At 51.8% G+C, this 22,295-nt stretch overlaps 2 protein-coding genes and 1 non-coding gene across 8 annotated transcripts in view; 1 reads left to right on the top strand and 2 right to left on the bottom strand.

The window, feature by feature from the left end:
* Positions 1-8,007: 8,007 nt before the first annotated feature.
* Positions 8,008-10,299, bottom strand: RPL12 (ribosomal protein L12). The gene is made up of 7 exons (XM_049774220.1): positions 10,182-10,299; positions 9,657-9,730; positions 9,331-9,429; positions 8,929-9,010; positions 8,477-8,563; positions 8,178-8,290; positions 8,008-8,052 (listed from the first exon to the last, which is right to left on the bottom strand). Exons 1-7 carry the CDS (start codon positions 10,216-10,218, stop codon positions 8,047-8,049), a joined length of 498 nt encoding a protein of 165 aa, XP_049630177.1. The 5' UTR covers positions 10,219-10,299; the 3' UTR covers positions 8,008-8,046.
* On the bottom strand, positions 8,639-8,766 carry LOC126009961 (small nucleolar RNA SNORA65). Its single transcript, XR_007496111.1, has one exon. It is a non-coding gene; the product is annotated as a small nucleolar RNA SNORA65 (small nucleolar RNA).
* Positions 10,300-10,431: 132 nt separating the features above from the next.
* LRSAM1 (leucine rich repeat and sterile alpha motif containing 1) overlaps positions 10,432-22,295 on the top strand; it is a 32,325-nt gene continuing 20,461 nt past the window's right edge. For 3 of the 6 annotated variants that reach the window (XR_007495905.1, XR_007495907.1, XR_007495906.1), the window contains exons 1-10: positions 10,718-10,935; positions 12,333-12,427; positions 12,722-12,778; positions 13,433-13,477; positions 14,715-14,792; positions 16,572-16,640; positions 17,434-17,518; positions 18,073-18,194; positions 18,880-18,970; positions 21,685-21,815. Coding sequence is in view for 3 of the 6 variants with exons in the window: in XM_049774139.1 (XP_049630096.1) it covers positions 12,356-12,427; positions 12,722-12,778; positions 13,433-13,477; positions 14,715-14,792; positions 16,572-16,640; positions 17,434-17,518; positions 18,073-18,194; positions 18,880-18,970; positions 21,685-21,815 (750 nt within the window). In the remaining 3 variants the exon portion in view is untranslated. Of the gene's footprint in view, positions 10,469-10,717; positions 10,936-12,332; positions 12,428-12,721; positions 12,779-13,432; positions 13,478-14,714; positions 14,793-16,571; positions 16,641-17,433; positions 17,519-18,072; positions 18,195-18,879; positions 18,971-21,684; positions 21,816-22,295 lie in introns of those variants that run through there. The other 3 variants (XM_049774139.1, XM_049774141.1, XM_049774140.1) reach the window with 3 other exon arrangements.

Genomic DNA, 22,295 nt, shown 5'->3' on the forward strand with positions numbered 1-22,295 from the left:
TTTATTAGCTGGGTCATAAAGCTGTTGTTAGACTTTGGGAAATAATTAATTCCCCCAGACAATGAAGGTCATTTTTGTTATTTGGGGCGTGTAGGGGAATGTGTTTTGTTTGGGGGCCACACCAAGTGGTGCTCCAATGGTTACTCCTGGCTTTGTGCTCAGGAGTCACTCCTGGTGGTATGCAAGGGAACTATATAAGGTGCCAGGAAAGGAATCTGCATTGGTTGAGTGCAAGGCAAACACTCTACCTGCTGTTATTTTGTCAGTGGTGTTCAGGGGCCACTCCTGGCTCTGCACAAGGCTCAGCCTTGGAGGTGCTAGGGTCCATGTGGTATGGGTGATGGAACTGGCCCTTTGCATGTGGTGTTGTAGAAAAAGCACAGACATGGGGCCAGAGAGATAGCACAGAGATGGGATTTTTGCCTTGCACACAGCTGACCCAGGACGGACAGTGGTTCGAATCCAGGCATCTCATATGGCCCCACCAATGCCTGCCAGGAGTGATTTCTGAGTGCAGAGCCAGGAGTAACCCCTGAGTACCGCCTGGTGTGACCCCCCCCCAAAAAAAAAAAAAGAAAAAAGAAAAAGAAAAAACCCAGACACAATTGAATAGAATAAAGGGACTTTATTGACGATGAAATAGCTGATGCTGGGAAGGATGTCCCCTGCTTGGACTGGATAACAGTGTTAGAGGAAGTAGGGTGTTTGGTTCTCATGACCAGCAGAGATAGAGTGATATTATGGCTTATACATATTCTAGCAGTTTTCCAGGAGACTCATACATATTCATGAAGGGGACCAGTGAGCATGTGCAATTGAAGGACATACAAATATACCAAGTGGGGGCCGGAGCAATAGAGCAGTGGTTTGCCTTGCACGCGGCTGACCTAGGACATACCATGGTTCAATCCCCTGGCGTCCCATATGGTCCCCCAAGCCAGGAGCAATTTCTGAGCACATATCCAGGAATAACCCCTAAGTGTCACCGGGTGTGCCCCCCCAATAAAAAGAATATGCCAAGTGGAGCCAAGAGATGGTATTTTAGAGGGCACTTGCCTTGTACCCTGCTGGCCCAGGTTCAACCCCCATATGGTTTTTCTAGTCCACTAGGAGTGATCCCTGAACACAGAACCATCATTTGGGGTGCTTTTTAATTCAGTTTTTTGTTTGTTTGTTTGGGAGCTACATCTGGCTGTGCTCAGGAGCTGCTTTTGACTTTTGATAGGGGTCAGTACTCAGGAGACCATCTGTGATGACAGGGATTGAAAAGAGGTCAATCTGATGCAAGACAAACTCCTCACCCGCTGTACTATCTCTCCAGCCTCTCGGGAGTGTGTTTTTTAGTATGTGAATGAAGAGCAAGGAGACTCAAAATGGCTCCTACAGGGAGATCCCCACTGCCAAGTACTGTCCTGATCTTCAAGTTCTTTTAGACCCAATCAAAATTAAGTTGCTCCAGAATAGCCTCTCTCAAAGTGGGGAGTCCTACCCAACAGACTACAAGTCTCAGGCCAGTTTGGTTTAGCTTTTCCTAATCCAAGGTATCCTTCTATTTCACAGGGAGAAGGACAAAATTAAAGAACTTTGACAAAGCACATGCCCAGCCCACTGAGTTGCAGAGCCACCCAGGGCCACGGAATTAAGGGAGAAACTTATTACTGGCAACTCACATCCATGGGGACCCCCGACCAGCCACCATGGGTAGGTCTCTAGTCCAAGCCCTGGATCCCCAGTCCCACCCAGAAAGGATATCTTACTGGAATTCCAGGGTAGCTCTGTGGGAAATGCTAGAGCTCAGAAACGTGCCATGCATGATTTGTTCTTTCAGTGTCGATAACTGTGTGTGTCATGAAGGTGTGTGGGTTTCATTACAACATGCTCACAATCAAAAGATGGGGGCACATGGGTCAATGGGCTTGATGACACCACTGCATTCATGGCATTTGTTCAGCAGCCTTAGAAAATACAGAGGAGGAACAGTGACGCCTGAGGTGACAGAAAGGACTGAGTCAAGAACAGAGACAGGAGGACCGAAGGCCACTCCAAACAGCACCCATCAGGACGGTCCTAGACTATGCCCCGGGAGGTGAATGTTCTATTTCCTAAATACCAGCCAATAACTGCTCACAGTAACAACGTGAGCCAACACAGAAATTCCACAAACTATGACGGCTGGAGACAATGCAATTTTCATTTGAAATATAGACCACAACCATCCAAGTGCAGTGATTGTCCTTAGATCAAAACCAATTAGTTTTAAACAAAATGGAATAATCCACTTGTATACTAGAGAACCAATGTGTAAGCAAAAAGGTGGCAGAATCCACATGACTAACCACAAAAACCATTTAATGGTCAGCAGAGGAAATTTCCAATGAAGTATTTCACTTACGGGCCCGGAGAGATAGCACAGCGGTGTTTGCCTTGCAAGCAGCCGATCCAGGACCAAAGGTGGTTGGTTCGAATCCCAAAGGTGGTTGGTTCGAATCCCGGTGTCCCATATGGTCCCCTGAGCCTGCCAGGAGCTATTTCTGAGCAGACAGCCAGGAGTAACCCCTGAGCACCGCCGGGTGTGACCCAAAAAACCAAAAAAAAAAAAAAAAAAAAAAGAAGTATTTCACTTACAGTTATTGAGGGTCCAGTTCCCTGTTTGGGCGCCATTATGTTGCATGTCAGCCCTTGATGGGGTTGACTGATGGAAGGATGGAGGATGAGGTCTTTCCCCTTCAGTTCGGAGCACGCATCTGCCACCCTGTTCAGTCAGAGGTCCTGAGGTGAAGCGGCGGGTAAAAGGCTAGCAGACAGTCAGGCTTGTGAAAATTCAGCTTTATTCGGAGGATAAGACTGAAACCCAAAACCTCAGCATCAGTTCCAGCCAAAAGCCCCTTGCCTTCCACAGACCCTTGTTTTTATCCCCCAGAATCAGGTACCACCCAATGGTGGGAGCAGAATCAGGTACCACCCTAGGGTGGGGGCAGAATGCCAGGTTACACTGTAGGGTAGGGCACAATCACCGATCAGGGTAGGGTCAGTAACATAATAATCCCATAAAATGTTTACATACACAACATGCTGGGATGAACCCAGGTCCATCCTGGGCAGCCACGTGCAAAGCAATCGCCCTACCGCAGTGCTATCAGGTGTGATGTCTTGGATTTGATCCTCAGCAGCACTGAAATAAATTTTTTTGGGGGGGGCACATCCAGTGGCTGACGCTCAAGGGTTACTCTTGCCTCTGTGCTCAGAAATCATCCCTGGCAGGCTCGAAGGACCATATGAGATGCCAAGTATCAATCAAACCCAGGTCTTCCCTGGGTTGGCTGCGTGCAAGGCAAATGCTCTACCACTGTGCTATCTCTCTGGCCCCTGAAATATTTTTAAAATGCATAAGAATTGGGACTAGAGTGATAGCATAGCAAGTAGGGCATTGGTCTTGTATGCAGCTGACCCAGGTTCGATCCCCAGCATCTCATATGATCCCCCAAGCCCATAGTAATTTTAAAGTGCAGAGCCAAGAGTAACCCCTGAGCACCGCCAATGTGGCTCAAAAACCAAAATAAATACATAGGGACTATTGCTGAGAAATGAGATAAATTTATTTATGAGTCTCCTGAGAACTCAGGACAGCCCAACAGGCGGTACTGCAGGCACAATACTGACATTTGGGACATTTCAAAAAGCTTCACAGATTTTTCTCTTTATATTCGACCCTGTTTCCTTGATGCTCCCACTTATAACACCTATTACCAGCACCCTAGGACCTGGGCATACACGTTTCCCGCCCTCTCCTACTCCCCAGGGAACTTCCCTCAGTATCTTCAAGCACAGGATCCAAGTGCAGGGAAGAAAGTCATGTTCTCACACAGACACCCTGGACTCCCTTTTCCCCAGAACAATGCTCAGAACTCTGATTTCTGACAGACTGAGGCTTAGCACTCACTCCAAAGCCAAGGCCAGGATGCAGTAGCTGTGGGAACGAAGGAAGGATGGAAAGATGACAGAGCCCTCTGCCGCCTCCCAGAGGCCATGCTGGGTCAGCACATCCTGGGCCTCTGGATGAAGAGCACCGGCTGGATGAGGCCACCAAGCAAGGCAGGGGAACAACCAGCCTCTGGAAGCTGGGAGTGGCCAGAAGAGGCCATCCCAGGCTAGGGCTCCTGTGACCCTTCTGGAGGAATGTGATCTACACTCTTGATCCAATGAGACCCATCTTGAAAAAATATATTTATTGCACTTATTGGTTGGTGCTCAGGAGCCATTTCTGGCTCTGTGCCCAGGTATCACTTCTGGTAGAACTTGAAGGCCATATGCAGTGCTGGTATTTGGTCCATTTTCAGGGCCAGAGGTGCATACAGGGAGTGCCTTAACCTCTGCACTATAAGCTTTTGCTTTTGTTTGTTTGTTTGTGTTGTTTTTTGTTTTGGTGCCACACCTGGAGATGTTCAGAGCTTACTCCTGACTCTGTTCAGAAATCACTCCCACTCCCGGCAGGATCAGAGAGACCATAGAGGGGATCAGGGATCAAATTTGCATCGGGGCATGCAAAGTAAGTACTTTATTGTTGCATTAAATAATTAACGATGGGGCTGGATGGCGGTGGATTTCTCTCCGTGCCATCCCAGTCCACGTGGCTCTGCAACCTCCATGCAGTCGGCGAGTCCCAGGCCCAGGTGAAATCACTCACTCACAGTCAGGCGTCAGGAAGCAACAACTTTATTCAAGCCCTAGCCACCACGTGTGTGTGGCCTATTCATAACCTTTCAAGCACAGCCATTCTTAGCTAGCCCTGCATCTTATCTTCTGTTAGCCATCTTCCCTTTGGGCTCCATGCTGGTCAAAGACCAGAACACAGAAACCCAGAAGCCAGAGCACACAGCAGCGCAGAAAGGGCAAAGAGCCAAAAAGGGCGAAAGCCAAAAGGGGGCCCGAATTCCCTTGGTTCAAGCCTTATCTAACATTTCCAAGACCCCTCCCAGGAATGGGTGGGTCTCGCAGGTAAGGTTACACCTACTATCCGGTTTCCAAGACCCCTCCCAGAAATGGGTGGGTTTCAGGTCGCTACACGTAAATCCAGGGTGGAGTAACACTTTATATGTTGTACTCTCTCTCCAGTACACTTTATTTTACCCAAAACAAAGAGTATCCCTGGTTTCTTTGTACCCATTTATTTACAACTTGACTTAACCCCAAAACAGAGATAGTCTTGGGCCCGGAGAGATAGCACAGCGGCGGTTGCCTTGCAAGCAGCCGATCCAGGACCAAAGGTGGTTGGTTCGAATCCCGGTGTCCCATATGGTCCCCCGTGCCTGCCAGGAGCTATTTCTGAGCAGACAGCCAGGAGTAACCCCTGAGCACTGCCGGGTGTGACCCAAAAACTAAAAAAAAAACAAAAACAGAGATAGTCTTACATGTAAACCTGGATGGGACTGGGTCAGGATACCCTGAGCTATCTGTCCTTACTCCTCCACCTGGGGGTGGTCTCTGTATTCAATAAAAACGACTGTTCTGACAGGCAACTTGTGCTCCATACGAGATTGAAGATTGCCAGACTACACGTGTTTTATCCTCAGTCTGGTTTAAATTATTTCATGCACAAACCTGTCTTAGACCCGTTCTCCTGAGTTTGGACATATGGCACATGGGTGATTTTACAAATACCCATCTTAATTTTTTTCTTTTTTGCAATGGCGCTCTAGGTCTTGTTCTTCGCTCTGCCTGCAAGAATCATTCCTGACAGGCTCAGGGGAACCAGAAATCATGAGCATTTATTTCTACAATTAAGAACCTCCTTCTTGGGGACTGAGAGCAATGCACTTTATTCCCATTTTGATTTCTGCACCACATGGTCCCTCTAGCATCAAGATCCTTTGGCGCAAAGCCCAGTGTAGAGTCCTCCATGGGGACAGAGATAGCACAGAAGTAAGGCATTTATTTGCCTTGCATGCAGCCCATGAAGGACAGACTGGTGGTTCGAATCCCGGCATCCCATATGGTCCCCCGAGCCTGCCAGGAGCTATTTCTGAGCTCAGAACCCCTGAGCGCCCCTGGGTGTGACCTCCAAACCAAAAACAAATAGCCTCCAAGCCCCAAATTGAAATTGGGGAGAAAGGGGTGAGGGGATATTCTGGGCCACAAATCCTGTGATCCTGTGATCCATTATGCTCAGGTTGTTTCTGGTTCTGCATTCAGGAATCACTTCTAGCAGTGTTCCAGACCATAAGGGGTGCTGGGGATTGAACCCAGTTGGCAGCATCCAAGGCAAGCAAGCACCATGCCCTCCAGCTCAAAGGAACTTGTAGATTTTCTTCACATGTGGAGTTCCATGACTGATGTTAACATTTTATTTATTTATTTTTGGTTTTTTTGGGGGCCACACCTGCGTTGCTCAGGGGTTATTCCTGGCTGTCTGCTCAGAAATAGCTCCTGGCAGGCACCGGGGACCATACGGGACACCGGGATTCAAACCAATCACCTTTGGTCCTGGATCGGCTGCTTGCAAGGCAACCGCCGCTGTGCTATCTCTCCGGGCCCACATTTTTTATTTTGCTGGGGGGGGGGCACACCCAAAGGCCCTCAGGGAATACTCCTGACCTCTACACTCAGGGGATCACTCCTGGCGGGCTCTGGGGGACCCTATGGGATGCTGGAGGTTGAACCCGGGTAGGCCTCGTGCAAGGTAAGCGCCCTCCCTGCTGCACTATGGCTTCAGACCCCAGTTAACTCATCTGTTTACTCTTCCCAATAGAGCCGTGAGGAACTCCAAACTAAATGCAGGGTAGCAGGGCCCGGAGAGATAGCACAGCGGCATTTGCCTTGCAAGCAGCCGATCCAGGACTAAAGGTGGTTGGTTCGAATCCCGGTGTCCCATATGGTCCCCTGTGCCTGCCAGGAGCTATATCTGAGCAGACAGCCAGGAGTAACCCCTGAGCACCGCCGGGTGTGACGCAAAAAGTAAAAAAAAAAAAAATGCAGGGTAGCAGTCTGTAGCTCCTTCACCCTCTCAGAAGGGGAACTGGGCATCGAACCCACGACTCGCAGCCAAGTACCCTTTGGCTCGCCCAGTCCCGGGGCGGGTGCCACAAGGCATGATGGGAAACGAGTCCTAGAGCCACAACCAGAAGCTGGGAGACACCGGGGGCTTCTGGGAAACCGAGGTCCGGCGAAGCGGGGCGGATGAGCGCATGACCAGAAGTCCAAGCATGGGGCTGTCCTGAATCTGTGCTTGGGATCTTCCCAGTGCGTAGGACACCGCCTTGCAAATGACCCCATCCAGTTGTTACTGGCATCTCATAGGGTCCCTGAGTGCACTTTCAGGAGCACCACTGGATGTTAGCCGTATTTCAAACCTTCCCCAACACCCACCCCTAAAAAATCTTTGCTTTTTCAGTTAGCTGATTAGTCTTTCTGCCCTTGTCTTATCTTTCGCTTCCAACTGCTATGGCTCCTGGGATCCCATTCTTGTCAGTGCCCATCTGGCCAAATGGTATGAAGCCAAAGGCATTCCAATAGTGGGTCCTAGAATTCCTTTTCCAACTTTATTTTTACCCAAATAGATCTTCATGGCAGTCACAAGGTTATCAATCACAAAATAGCTGCTGTGTCAAAGGGAACAACTAAGAGGACAAATGGACCCCAATGGTAACATGTTACTAGTTTGGACCTCATGTAATACTCTGGCCAAAGAACAGGCAATGTTTTTTTTTTTTTGGGGGGGGGCCACACCCGGCGGCGCTCAGGGGTTACTCCTGGCTGTCTGCTCAGAAATAGCTCCTGGCAGGCACGGGGACCATATGGGACACCGGGATTCAAACCAACCACCTTTGGTCCTGGACCGGCTGCTTGCAAGGCAAACGCCGCCGGTGTGCTATCTCTCCGGGCCCTCAACAGGCAATTTGTGATGCATCTGAGCACTGTTGGCTCAGGCCAAGGTTCTGCCCCTGACCCCAACAGACATGCTTGGTCCCAGAAAGGCCTTTCCCCAGTAAAGAGTCACTTGCAAAACTCATCTTTCAGCAAATACTTTATTGAAGCATTTCTTGGGACTTCTTAACTCTGGAATAAAAGAGTGAATCCCAATTAGTACAAAAGTAAAGATCATTTCCCCCTATCCCCACCCACTTCTGGACATTTCCAGAACCCTCCAGGAACACATTAGGCTTAAAGCAGGCCCCACTTACCGCTGGGCATTCTACAGCACCACTGTTGATGTCATCAATGATGTCGTGAGGGTGACGGCCATCAACGTTGCAGCCTACAGACTGGGCTGTGCCCAGGATCTCCTTAATAGTGCCTGGAATTAGAAATGTGTGGAAGGGAACATTAACACCTGTCCCTTTTCCTTTGGCCCAAACCCAGAACTCATTTCCTTTTACACAAACTATGCAAAGTTCCCCTGGAGAACCAGGGGAAAAATCCAATGCCCCTCATAAGGCTTCATGTCATTCCAAGGTAAAACAGCCCCCAACAATGCTCTTACCAGAGAGCTCTCGGGCTAAAGACCGGTGCCTCATCTGGCGGGCGATGTTGACAATCTCATCGAAAGTGATATTGCCGCTGTGTTTGACTGTGGGCAAGAAGGGCAGGTTTGTCCCAAGCCACCACCAGGAGTGACCCTAGACCACCCCTCCTGGCAGTTTCTGTATGTTCCCATGCTCTCGGCACAGAGTCATCCACATGTAGGACAACCCTGTTTCCTAAGCTGGGGTTACTCTCAGCTCACCACTGGATTGCACCAGCCTACAGAGGAGGATCAGGCACAGTGGCGGGTGGCTGAGGCTGTCTGCAGATCTCAGGCCTTCCAGGGGCTAAAAGGAGCAATGGTCCTGGGGCCTAGTTAAGTGCCCAGAAAGCCTGATCACCAGCCCGGTGGAGCCCCAAGCATCCCCACCAGTTCCAACAGCTACTTTCCAAACACCCAGAGGTACTCACTATTCTTTTGCTTCTTCCTGTCTCGGGGAGGCTCCTTGAGGGCTTTGATGATGAGCGCAGAGGCAGAAGGCACCACCTCGATCTGCAGAAGAGGATGAGGTCAACCCACACGATCCCACCCACCAAAACTCAGGTCATCAGGGAAATACAGGACCGAAATATCTGAACCCACACACACTGGCCCTGGGTTCACTTTATAGGCTAGGAAAAGCCTTTCCGGGTCAGGAGATAGCACACTGATCAAGTGTTTGCCTTGCACGTGGCCGACCCCAGTTCAATCCCCGCCATCCCATATGAACTCCTGAACTTGCCTGGGGTGACCCAAAAATGCAAAAGCCTTCCAAGCTACCCGGGATGTAGTCACCCCCTGCCCAGTTCAGGTGGTTCCCTTGGTCTAAGTACCTGGGCCTGCCGGTTCTGGATGGTCAACTTGACTGTGATCCTTAAGCCCTTCCAATCTCCAGTGGCCTTGGCGATATCATCACCGACCTTTTTCGGAGACTGAAAACAATAAAGGTATAGTCACACAATGTCCAGTGTCACCACCGTAACCCCAAGACACCCCCCCTTTATCTCACTGCTAACGGGGCTATCAAAGCCACAAATCTTGCACACCCCACACCTGGGGTACCCTTTAAAGCGAATGAAAGAACCCATCCCTAGGCGCCCAAGTGCCTTTCACTGAAACCCAAATCCCTCCGAGTTATTCCCCACGTGGAGTGGCTTACCAGACCCAAAGGCCCGATCTTGGGGGCCAAGGCCGACGTGGCCCCAACTTCCCCACCGGTGCATCTCAAGTAGACTGCGAGGAAAAAGGCTTCATTAGAACCTCGGTGGAACTTTGCAGTGTGGATAAATGAGATTTATCCGACGACGCATTTACTGGATTGATTTATAAGTAAATCTGAATACTCTTTCTCTGCCTCCTCAAGGGACAGGCCACCCCTCTGGTGAAACCCTGCTGCAAGCCAGCCCAGAGACAAACAAGCCTTACCCTAAGGTGCAACCGGCCCATTTCCAACCCATTTGCACGCAGGGAGGAAAGCAGAGGCCAAAAAAATAAAAAAATAAGAAATTGACCAGAACTCAGGCACAGTTGCGCGCGCAGACCCGGAAGGCCTGAGCTGAGCTGCAAAGCATGGCCGATGATGACACTCGCCACGCAACCCCGGCGAGGGTCGTCGCGAGCCAGCAGGGCTGGGCAGGACGGAAAAGCTCCATCCCGCAAAGCCCGCCACGTCTACAACACGCACCGACTTTGACTTCGTTGGGGTCGAACTTGGGCGGCATGGCGGAGGCGGATGGTGTCGGATGAACCCGGATTCGGGACGACCGAAGAAAAGTTGCACCTTGCCCACCTCCAAGCCGAGAGACCGGAAGAGGCGCCGGCCGTGCTTTATATAGGGCTGGAAAGCGCGAGATCTCATCTCGCGAGAACTGCAGGCCCCGCCCAGATTTTCCAGCGACGCCCTTGCGGCCATGTTTCTTACTGGCAAGCAGGCAGGCCTGCTGGCAGGCTGGGAACATCGGGTACAGAGAGGTGAGCTGTGGCTTTTGGGGGGCTCGCCAAACAGGGATCCAGGCCGGAGGGAGAGCATCAGACTGGGCTGTTCCTACACTCTGAACCCCTTTTCGTGAGGGTCACCTATCTCATCAGGTGGTCCCTGTCACTCCCATCCCAGAGCCCCGCCCCCCACCAGGGGCCCTCCCATTGGGGTCCTGCAGGATCCCTGGCTGGAGCATTTTAGTTTTGGAAACTTTTTTTTTTTTCTCCTCTCAACCCAGTTTTGGAAACTAATTTGCTGGGACTCAGCCCAGCTCTGATCATCGCTTCTGCTTTTTGCAGTGTCTCCCTTGGTCATCCTGGCTGCAAGACCCCAAGAGGTGGGTTCCCAACACCTGCGTCCCAACAGGATCCTACCTCAGCCTCGACTACCCACGACCATGCCCAAGATCAGCTGACCAGAAAGACGGGCTGCGGGTTCAGCTGCCCAACCACAGAGTCAGGTGGAGTACCTTCTACCAGCCTGGGAAGGGTGGGTGTGACTCCCCTATCCCCAGCGGAGAGATCTGGGGAGCAGGATGGAGGTGGGCTAGCTGGGAACAGGTGGGGAAGCACACACTTGTCTTTTGAAGGGTGATGGAAGGGGTGATCTTTGGGAAGGGTAGTCCAGGAGATCAGCATGGGAGGCAAGGAGGGGGTTAGTGGAGAAGTTGTTGCAGGGAGCTGCGGGAGAGGGCGGTGTTCAAATCCGTCCCCTTCCTGGCCTGCAGGTGGGTGACAATATAGGGCCGAGCTAGCCACTTCTGAAGGAAGGCTTGGTGGCTTCCCAGATTCACAGCTCAGCTAAGAGGGCAGAGCTTCCCAGAACTGGGTGTCTGTCACCCCCAATTAGGCTGTCGGAGCCGCTGAATGTTGATTGCCAGGTGTGCGGTGTTATGTGGCTGTTTTGGAATGAGCCCTGTGCCCTGCTGGCTTTATTCCCATGACGTCCCTGGGTGCTGGTTTATCTCGTACAGGAAAGGACCTTGAGGCAGAGGGAAATGAGCAGACAAAGCCCTTGCATTAGACCAGGCACTGGTACCCACAGGAAAAGGGCAGGCTGCTGGCTCTGCGTTACAGTCTCAGTATCTTATGTCATCGGAGCCCCAGGGTGTGGCACCCAGCCACAGGATCCCAACTGTGAGAAGCTCTAGGGTCTTGTTGGGGCAGATATAGCACTGTGGGTAGGAATCTCGCCTTGCGTGGACACATTCTAGGTTCTAGCCCCAGCATCCCTTTTGGTCCTTTGAGCGCCAGATGTGATGTTCAGAGCATCACTGGGTGTGGCCGCAGTGCAGAAACAAACAGAATGCAGACTGGCTTTGCTGCAGTCCAAGCTGTGTAACCAGATCTTCACTGAACTGGGAGAGGCAGTTTCGTCAACATTGTCGGGGTTTTGATGTGACAGGGAGCCAATAGGTTATTAGTGAGAGTGTGTGGGTGGCTGAGGACTGTGTTTCAGATTCTTCTTTCGCACCAGATCCCTTGGACTGTGGTGTCAGGGAACACCAACCCAGGAGGTGGCTAGCTAAAGCCATGTCAGGAACAGCATCTTACTCTTGCTGTATTTCCACCTGGAAGTGCCTCCTGCCTGAATCTCAGGATTCAGAGACATCTTCCGATCATCTGCCCCCATCTAACAGGGAGGAGGAAGGGGGGCACAAAGGGTCTGTGGCAGTGGGGGTGCAAACACAGTGATGGCTCTTTCACCCACAAATCATTGCTTCTTGTCTAGTCAATAAGCAGCAAAGCCGGGACTCAGGGTCAAGGGGACCCAGTTTCTGGCCTCACGGTACCAGCCATCCCAGAGACTGGGTTGGGGAGGGGGACACTGACTGTTCTCCTCTGCCCTGGGGTTTAGATAACACGGCAGGGACCAGCAAGATGCCGCTTTTCTTCCGCAAGAGGAAACCCAGTGAGGAGGCACGGAAACGCCTGGAATACCAGATGTGTCTGGTAAGAGGTGCCCACTGTGCACCCCCGTGCTCCCCCAGATGGAATCCAGATGCTTGGGATACACTCCTGTCAGTGGGGAAGGGCCCCCCTTCGGCGCTGGTCCTTTGTCCCCTTTTCCTGGGCCGTAAATCCTATTAAAGTGGGGAGACTTGGCCTTCCTCGACACTAGCTCTTGGTCCCTCTATGGCACCAGCTCCGGTTTCTCTCACCTTTTGCTTGTGTCTGTGCCTGGCTTGTCCTCTCTGTAAAGCTTCTTAAACATGTTTCTCCTTCTTCCATTGTTTTCATCCATAGGCCAAAGAAGCGGGGGCTGATGACATTCTTGACATCTCGAAGTGTGAACTCTCAGAGGTAAATTGAACCAGAGAGTCAGGCCACACACCCCACTATGATGGGTCTTCCTGGGTTGGAATCAGACTCAGGCCCTCACTGTGCTCTCTGCCATCAGTCTAGGCCTCTTTCTTTCCCAAAACCTTGGTCATGATCTTTTAGCAAAGATCTCAACATGGCCTCCGGGAGTCATAGTAGAAAATTTGCTAACGGATTCCAGGATGCTGGGTGAGTTGGGAACTCCCGACCACTGCAGAGCCCTTGTCTATCTCTTCTTGGGGGAGCTCATGGGAAAGCTCATGGGGACTCATGTGGGAAGGTGAACTAGACACCCCCAACCTTGTGCCACTCCCCCAAGCTCAGAACTGTTCTGGGTCAGAGAGATAGCACAGTGGTAGGGCGTTTGCCTTGCACGCTGCCAACCCGGGAGGTACCGGGGTCGGATTCCTGACATCCCATATGGTCCCCCAAATCTGCCAGGAGTGATTTCTGAGCACAGATTCAGGAGAACCCCTGAGTGCCGCTGAGTTTATTAAAAAAAAAAAAAAAAAAAAAGAGGGTTTTAATAGCACATGGACCCTATTCTCTTGCCTCATTCCCCAGGGGTTCCCCAGAACAAATCCCTGCCTGGCCAAGGGAGGGCTGACCATGCTCTGTATCATTGTCTCATTTTAGATTCCATATGGGGCCTTTGCAACGTGCAAGGTTCTGCAGAAGAAGGTGAGTCGGACTGTGTGTCTGCCTGGTGACAGTCAGGGAGGACTTTTAGGTGCTGTCTCCCTGGCAGGAATCACTCGTTCTCTTCAGACCTCAGAAGACTAGGAGAGTAGGTTCAGCATCAAACACCCGCTCACTCCTGTAGCAGTTTCCCCAACTCACGGAAGGAAGGCTGCTCATGGAGCCCTGCCCCACCCAGAGGAAAGGAGTTAGTTCAGGGGTGGCGAACAAGTTCGACACAAAGAGCCAGAATTTTAAACTGTGAGAGTCAGAGAGCCACACCACGCAGTGACCTGCCTAAACAGACAAACACTCACACAAAAGCATCTAATTTTAACAATAATCTATTAAACACATATTGCATTCTGCCATTTTGAGTGAGGGTCAAAATCCTGCAATGATGGTGAGGGTGTGTTGCTTCCTTCACACTAAGAACTCTCGGCAATATGTGACCCAACATGTGACACACGGGTCGCTGGCCCATGCAGTTGTTTTCGAGGGATGGGAGATGGGAGGGAGGATGCAGCCTGGGGGCAGGGCTCCGTGCTTGGAGATCTCTCCTCAGAGGTCCCTCCTCAGAAGCAGCAGAACAAAATCCAAACTTGGCAAAGAGCCACAGTATACAAAATGATGAGGCAAAGAGCCGCATTCATTTTGGCCGGGAGCCGCATGCGGCTTGAGAGCTGCATGTTCGCCACCCCTGAGTTAGTTCTTTAGCCTCCAGCCTCTCAGGTCCTCATCTCCCATTCAGGGCCCTGATCCCCCCGGGATAGTGCCTGGGAGAGCAAGGACAGGTGGGTGGAGGCTGGCAAAACTCAGAACTCAGCATCCTGCCTTTCAAACTCATTCTTGGGGTTGGAGAGATAGCATGGAGGCAGGGCATTTGTCTTGCATGCAGAAAGATGTTGGTTTGAATCCCGGCATCCCATATGGTCCCCTGAGCCTGTCAGGAGCCATTTCTGAGCGTAGAGCCAGGAGTAACCCCTGAGCGCTGCCGGGTGTGACCCCCCCAAAAAAAATCAAACTCATTCTCCAAGGAGCCAGAGCAGTAGCACAGTGGGAGGGCTCTTACCTTGCAGACAGCCAACCCATATTCTGTCCCTGGTATCAGAGATGGTTCCCTATCAGGAGTGATCTCTGAACACAGAGCCAGGAATAACCCCTAAGCCCTTCTAGTTGTAGCCCCCCGAAAATAAGAATCAAAACGAACTCATTGTTGGAATGACCCTTTTCCCTACAGGTGCTAATTGTCCACACGAATCACCTCAGCACTTTGCTCCCGAAATCCTGCAGCCTCCTGAGCCTTGCAACCATCAAGGTATGCTGGGGCCTAAAGCCAGGACTCCGGGTTCCTGGCCACCGAACGCCTCTGTGACAGTTAGTGCCTAATGCAGAACTTGGCCTTGGTCTTAACTTGATTTATTGGACACTTTCTGTGTGCAGTTGGGGGTAGGGGTTCCCCAGAGAATCAAGCACAGGCCCTGCCCTAGTCTGTGTGGGTAGGGAAGCTTCATGCACAACAGAGGAATTAGCAGAGATTCGTGGGCCCCAACCAGAGGGAATCAGTTCATTGGCCACTGTGGGGTTGTGGTATGAGGTCTGCAGGGCCCCTTGCCAGGCTCAGCCCCTCTAGAAAAGATACGGGACTGTCCTCATACATCTGAGGGGTGTCCAGAGTGTCCCCCATGAATCTGAGCTGGAAAAAGAGATTTCAAGCAGAGGCAGCATGATAGTACACTGAGGAGAGTAGAACTTTTTTTTTTGGGGGGGGGGGCCACACCCAGCGGTGCTCAGGGGTTACTCCTGGCTGTCTGCTCAGAAATAGCTCCTGGCAGCACGGGGGACCATATGGGACACCGGGATTCGAACCAACCACCTTTGGTCCTGGATCGGCTGCTTGCAAGGCAAACGCCGCTGTGCTATCTCTCCGGGCCGAGAGTAGAACTTTTAGTGTCTTTATTCAGTGTGTGTTTGTGTTCTCTGTGTGTATGTGTGTGTCTATATGTATAAGGGTGCAGCAGGTGTGTATGTTTTTTATTATTTATTTTTTAGCCACACCCAGCAATGTTTAGGATTTATTTCACTCCTAGTGGGTTCAGGAAATGATATGGAATACCAGGGATTGAACTTGAGTTGGCCATGTGCAGGGCCAGTGCCCTTCCCACTGAACAATCACTCTGGCCCAATTTTCTGTTTTCTTTGGCCATACCCAGTGGTACTCAGGGGTTACTCCTGTTTCTTTTTATTTTTCTTTTTTCTTTCTTTTTTTTTTTTTCTTCTTTTGGGCCACACCTGGTGAGGCTCAGGGGTTACTCCTGGCTATGCACTCAGAAATCACTCCTGGTTCGGGGGACGCCAGGGGATTGAATCGAGGCCCATCCTAGATCAGCCGCGTGCAAGGCAAATGCCCTACCGCTTTCACCACCGCTCTGGCCCCGTTACTCCTGTTTCTGCACTCAGGAGTTATTCCTGGCAGTTCTTGGGCATCCACATGGAATGCAGGATAGAACCTTGAGTCAGCCTGTCCTCTGTGCTCTTACTCTGGCCCAGTTGGACGCAGTATGATGTAAACTTGTGGAGAGTGAATAGTTGAGGCCTAGTATGCCAGAGCCCTATGCGGAGTATTTCTTTTGGAAACCTGCGTATCCAAGCATCCAATTGTAGAGTTGATGATTTTACTGGACAATGCAAGTAGCTTTTTTGGGTCACACCCAGTGGTACTCAGGGGTTACTCCTGGCTCTGCGCTCAGAAGTTGTTCCTGGCAGGCATGGGGTACCATATGGGATGCTGGGGTTCAAACCACCATCTGTTCAAATCAGCTGCTTGGAAGGTAAATGCCCTACCGCTGTGCTATCTCTCTGCCCCCCCCCCCCCCCGCAAGTAGTAATTGGCAAAAGGAAGCGAGGTGAAGCGATCAGGCACTTGCACAAGGGAATGAGCTAAACTTAGACTGTTTTGTTGAGGAAGAAAGGCAGGGTGTGCCTCGTTTTAACACCAAGGCAGCTTGGGGGGAGTGTCTGGCCTTGGTCTCTCAGGAGCCTAAAGCCCCAGGCTGGGAAATGGAGTGAGCCTAGATTGGACTTGCTTTTCCCCCAGGTCCTGGATCTTCATGACAACCAGCTGACAGTCCTTCCAGATGATCTAGGGCAGCTGACAGCCTTGCAGGTAAGGCCCTGAGGTCCCAGTGGGAAATTATCACCCAAGGGATTCTCCTTGGGGACAGATTGAAGGGATGATCTTGCCGTGCAGGGTGGGTGTGGCATGTTTCAGGAAAGAATGCTGAGGTTCAGAGGGGTGGCCATGGCCCAGAGAGGGTGACCTAGGTCCAGAGGGGTAGCCATACCTTATCAGCCACAGAGAACACAGGCAGGAACAGTGTACAGTGAATACTTTGGTTAGGATCTCTGGGAACCATCTATACACATGTATATATGTATTCCTGGTGTGCTCAGGGTGTACTCCTGACTGCTCAGGGATCGCTCCTGGTGGGGCTTAGAGGACCATATGCTGTTCCAAGAATTGAGCCTGGTTACTTGCATGCAGGGCAGGTAACATACCTGCTGTACTATTGCTCCAGCCTCTCATGTTTATTTTTCTTTTTTTTTTTTTTTGTTTTTTTTTGGAGTCATACCCAGCAGTGCTCACAAGTTACTTCTAGTTCTGTACTCAGGGATCACTCCTGTCAGTACTCGAGGATCATCTGGGTTGCTGAGGCTTGACCCCAGGTCAGCTACATGCTAGACAGACACCGTACTCTGTCTATTTGACACCTTATTCCATCTACTTGACACCTTACTCAAGTCTACTTGACTTCTTCAGGCTGAGCCTCAATATTCCCATCTTGCCAATGGGTGCATAGTGACCCACACTTCTTCAGAGCCTGCTGGAAGGAGAGGAAGGGACATGTTTTCCCTGACTGTGGAGTCTGGTTTCTCACATTGTTTCCTTGCTTCTTTAGGTATTAAATGTGGAAAAAAACCAACTGACATCACTCCCGCGCTCCATTGGGCACCTGGCCCAGCTCCAGACCCTCAATGTGAAAGGTAGGAGGCTCGTCAGTATGGCCTGGCTCCACTCCTGGCTGTGCCAGGTGGCAGCCACAGGGTCCACTTCCTGTGGAGTGTGGGCACAAGAGCAGCCGTCCCCAGGGTGTCCCTTGCCCGTAGGACAGGCAGATCTCAGAGACACTTTTAGGAGTGACATGCTCCAGACCTCAAAGCACAACAATGATTGACCCAAGACAAGGCTCCACCAGAGGCCCAAGTCTCTGAGTCCTGTGTCCCCATGTTCTGTGTCCCCAGCCCCTGACAGCCTCTGTAAGCTGCCCCACTGTGCCCCACATGCCACTTCCAGGCTGGGCTCAGGGCTGAGGCTTCTGTGTGGAAATTCACTCATTCCCTGGCTCTTCCCAGGGCCTAGGCAGGGAAGTCAGGGTAGAGTGATTGGTGAGAACTTGGGCCCCCTCATATGCATCATTCCAGAGCTTCGGACACTTCTTAGAGTCTGGCAGGTGCTTCAGGATCAGAACCCCACAGCTTCCTTGTGAGGGGTCAGTGGGGCCTTGGGGTGGTGAGCGCTGCCCTTGGAATCTTTCCAGACAACAGGCTGAAGGAGCTGCCCGACACCCTGGGGGAACTTCGCAGCCTGCGGACTCTGGACATCAGCGAAAACGAGGTGCAGCGGTTACCGCAAATGCTGGCGCACGTCCGAACCCTGGAGGTAAAAGCAAAGCCCTGCGGGTGTCTCTGACCTGCCGTCCCTGGACAGCCCTGTCACACTTCAGGACATGTGCTTGCTGCCCCCAGAGAAAAACTCAGTGCTCTGACAGGGTAACCCCTCAACGCAAGATGCCTGTCTCAGCCGAGTATGCTGTGGGACACCCCAAGCAAGGGTTCCTCATGACATAGGAGTGGGCCAGGCAGAAGGTGCTGGACCCATGTGTATGGTGGGGTCGGTAGCAGGATTCAGGGCCCAGAGCATCATGGGGACTTCATCATGGGGCCCTGTAGCCTCCCATCCTCCGTGTGGAGCCAGCACCAGGAAGGTCTGACACAGGCAAAGCAGACTGAGGAGAAAGCAGGCGGGCCCTTCCTAGGATTCCAGGCTGAGGGCTGGTGGAGAGAGAGAGAAAGGAGAGAGGAGAGAGAGAGAAAAAAACTAGCTTCTGAGAGCAAGAGTGAGAGAGAGTGAGAGAGAGAAAGAGAGAGAGAGAGAGAGAGAGAGAGAGAAAGAGAGAGAGAGAGAAAGAGAGAAGAGAGAGTGAGAACTAGCTTCTAGGTGGCACTGAACAGAAGAGATAGTGAGGCAATGAGACAGTGAACTCAGTCAGCCACCATGTTGGGGGCTTCCCTGTGCTGAGCAGAGATGTGAAAGACACGGCTAATGTGGGTCCCCTTGTCTGCAGACCCTGAGCCTCGACGCCTCGTCCATGGTGTACCCCCCACAGGAGGTGTGCAGTGCTGGCACCGCGGCCATTCAGCAGTTCCTCTGCAGAGGTGAAGCCAGGCTCCTGCTTCCTCTCAGGGACTCAGCCTGTGGCCTGCCCCTCGCTGGCCAGGCCAGGCCAGGCCAGGAGCACAAGGCAGACAGGCCACAGCACCTGCTGCTCAGAGCTCTGGGTGTAAGGAGAAAAGGACTCTCAGGGGGCCTTCAGGGGTTTGTACCCCTCAAAGAGGGGGCTCCTGACTCAGGGGAGGGTAGTCTGCAAATGCAGCTCAGCCCAGAGAAGCTGAAGGGATGACTGGGGAGAGAGGAGGGGTGCTTGATAGAAGGGGGATATGTGAAGGGCCCAAGAGGTGGGGGCTGGGAAGCAGAATGAGAGAGAGGCTGAGTGCCAGGGAGCACCAGGTTGTGCCAGGGAGCACCTGATGAATAGTATCCCTCAGCAAAAGAAAGAGCAACAGTCTGAGGCTGAGCGCGCCCGGGCTGTTTCCCACAGAGCCCCCTGAGTTGCAGGCAAGAAAAGGGGGTTTTGCGAGGATGTGACCCTAGGAGTGGCTGGTCATTAGGTCCATTCTCAAGAATGTCCACAGAGTGAGCTTGATGGAGTGATACAGCAGGAGCAGAAGGCAAAGTCAGGGTCCCTGGCCGGAAGGCCAGGAAGGAGAGAGGCATCATTTTCCCTCAGCCCGCCACCTCTGAGACCTTGGTAGGAGCCAGGACCTAATTAGTGAGGGGACCTGAGTAGGACAGAGTGGGAGACTGCGGCCTTTCTGGCTGCTGACTGAGGCCTTTTTGACCACTGACTGTGGCCGGTGGTGTCTTTGGGGAGAGGAAGGACACCGACAGCACTTATTGTGGCCTGAGGGACACCCTCAGATCTTTAGGAAGCAGCTCAGGTGGGTTTTCCAGGAGCACATCCAGATGGTAGGGGTGTCCAGAGCATGTGCATCCTCTCAGGCATTAGGGAGCAGAAATTCAGTCAGCAAAGGAAGCCTGGCCTAAATTCACCCACTGCAATGGCCACAGTTAAAACTGCCCATACCAGGAATCGAACATCAAATGCTATGCCCTGCAGGTGAAGGGAGTCAAAGCATCTCTTCAAAATTGTTGTCTATACTGCTCAGAGCCAACATCCCCTCAGCTCCATGCCGGGGTGAATACTCACTCCCTGGTGCACAACCGCAGACGTTAGCTGTGCCCAAGCGCCATCCGCAGAGCCCCAACTGGAGGCGGGCCAGGCAGTGTGAGACACTGACAACAGCAGGAAGTCATGGGGCCCAGCCTCGCTGACCAAAAGTGCAGCAGAGAAGGGCGACACGGGCAGGGGAGGAGGATGTGGGCAGAGAAAGGAGTCCTGCCCCTGGCACACCGAAGCTCTGTGTGGAGTGGCTGCACATATCTGAGTACCTGTGGTACTTAAAGTACCAAGAGGAGACAGAGTGTTAGTACAGCTGGAAGGTAGTTGTTTGCCTTGCCCTTGACCACTGGGTTTGATCTCTGGTATCCCATAACATCCCCTTGAGCACCACCAGGAGTGAGTCCTGATTGCAGAGCCAGGAGTAAGCCCAAAATAACAACCCCCTTAAAAGTCTGTCAATCTGCTAAACAAATGAGCCTACGATGATTTGACTGTCATTTCCTTGACTATATAAATCTCTGTTTTTAAGAGGGTTGGGCACACCTGGCAGTGCTCAGGACTTACTTCTGGCTCTGAGCTCATGGATCACTCCAGGCATGACTTGGGGGACCATATGTGGTGCCAGGGACCAAACCCCAGTTAGCCCCATTCAAGGAACATACCTTACCCGTTCTACTATCATTCCAGCCCCTGAATATTTTATATACATGCTGTTCTGGCTGTTTTCGTTTTGTTTTGTGTTGGGGCCACAGGTAGTTGTTGTGCTCAATGGCTCTTCCTGGCTCTGTGTCGGGTGCCCTCTGGCTGTGGTCAGGGGAACCATATGTGGTTCCTAGGGATTTAAACCAAGGTCTGTGGGGTGCAAGGCCAGCCAACCCTTTAAGCCCTGTACTATCTCCCCAGATGTTTTGCTATTACCTACAAACTACCTATTAATATTTTTTGTTTGTTTGCTTTTTGGGTCACACCCAGCAGAGCTCAGGGATTACTCCTGGCTCTATGCTGAGTTACTCCTGGCAGGCTCAGGGGACCATATGGGATGCCGGGTATCGAACTTGGGTCTGTCTCATGTCAGCCATGTGCAAGGCAAATCTCTTACCGCTGTGCTATTACTCCGGCCCTGTCTATAAGTATTTTGACTATCTAAAAACCTACAACTCCTCTACCTTGGAAATAAATCACCATCAAAGTGAAAAAGACTAGTTAACTTTCTGGGAGAAGAGAGTTGCCACATCTTTGACAGGTCCGGGCCTACTAAGTGCAATATATAAAGAGTGTCTCAGAGTTGCAAGGAAAAAGCGGGTCCAGTGGAGGGGTGAAGGGCCTGACCCCTTTCACACTGCACCGCTGGAAGCTCAGAGAGGGCAAGCATCTTTCTTGGGGTCATACAGGAAATTGTAGGTGATGGTGGGTCTTGAATCCAGTTTGCTCCATCAGCTTCAGGTTTTTCCATCCCCTCATTCTCATCCAGGCCTGGAGAGCAGGGGGCACACCCACTACTCACGTTCTTGGGCCACAGAAGGGTTCCGTCTCTGGCAGAGGGAAATGGGGCTGAATGGCTGGGGTGGGACATGGGGAGTGGAAGTCTGGGTGAGGCCCCCATGGGCAGCTCGAATCCGTGTCTTGCAGAGTCAGGCCTGGACTACTACCCTCCTTCCCAGTACCTGCTGCCTGTGCTAGAGCGGGACGGAGCTGAGAGCTGCAGGGACTGCCCTGATGGGCTCCTGGAGAGATTCTCACAGGAGGAGCTAGAGTGGCAGGTAAGGTACTACCGGGGTGTCTGTCTGTCTGTGTCTGTGTGTGTCTCTTTGTCTGTCTCCTACAGCTTGAGGGTGTGTGTGTGTGTGTGTGTGTGTGTGTGTGTGTGTGTCTGTCTGTCTCTTTGCCTGTCTGTGTCTTTGTCTGTCTCCTGCAGCCTGAGGATTTCCTCCATCACCAGATTTACTTCTCAGTCCCTCAGATCTAGATACTTGTGTTTTGAGCCACATCCAGCAGTGCTCAGGGCTTACTCCTGGTTCAGTGCTCAGGAATTTAACCCATATTGACCATCAGCCCACTGTACTGCCTCTCCAGTCCCTTAGCATAGAGGCTTGGGAGACCAGAGTGGCACATCCCACTGTCACGAGCCCCTCCACCCCTGAGCCCCAGGAGCTCTGGTTTGTTTATAGCACGGGTCTCAAACTCAATTTACCTAGGGGCCGCAGGAGGCAAAGTTGGGGTGAGGCAGGGCTGCATAAGGG

The sequence above is a fragment of the Suncus etruscus genome, chromosome 5 (assembly GCF_024139225.1).
Source record: "Suncus etruscus isolate mSunEtr1 chromosome 5, mSunEtr1.pri.cur, whole genome shotgun sequence".
NCBI lineage: Eukaryota > Metazoa > Chordata > Mammalia > Eulipotyphla > Soricidae > Suncus > Suncus etruscus.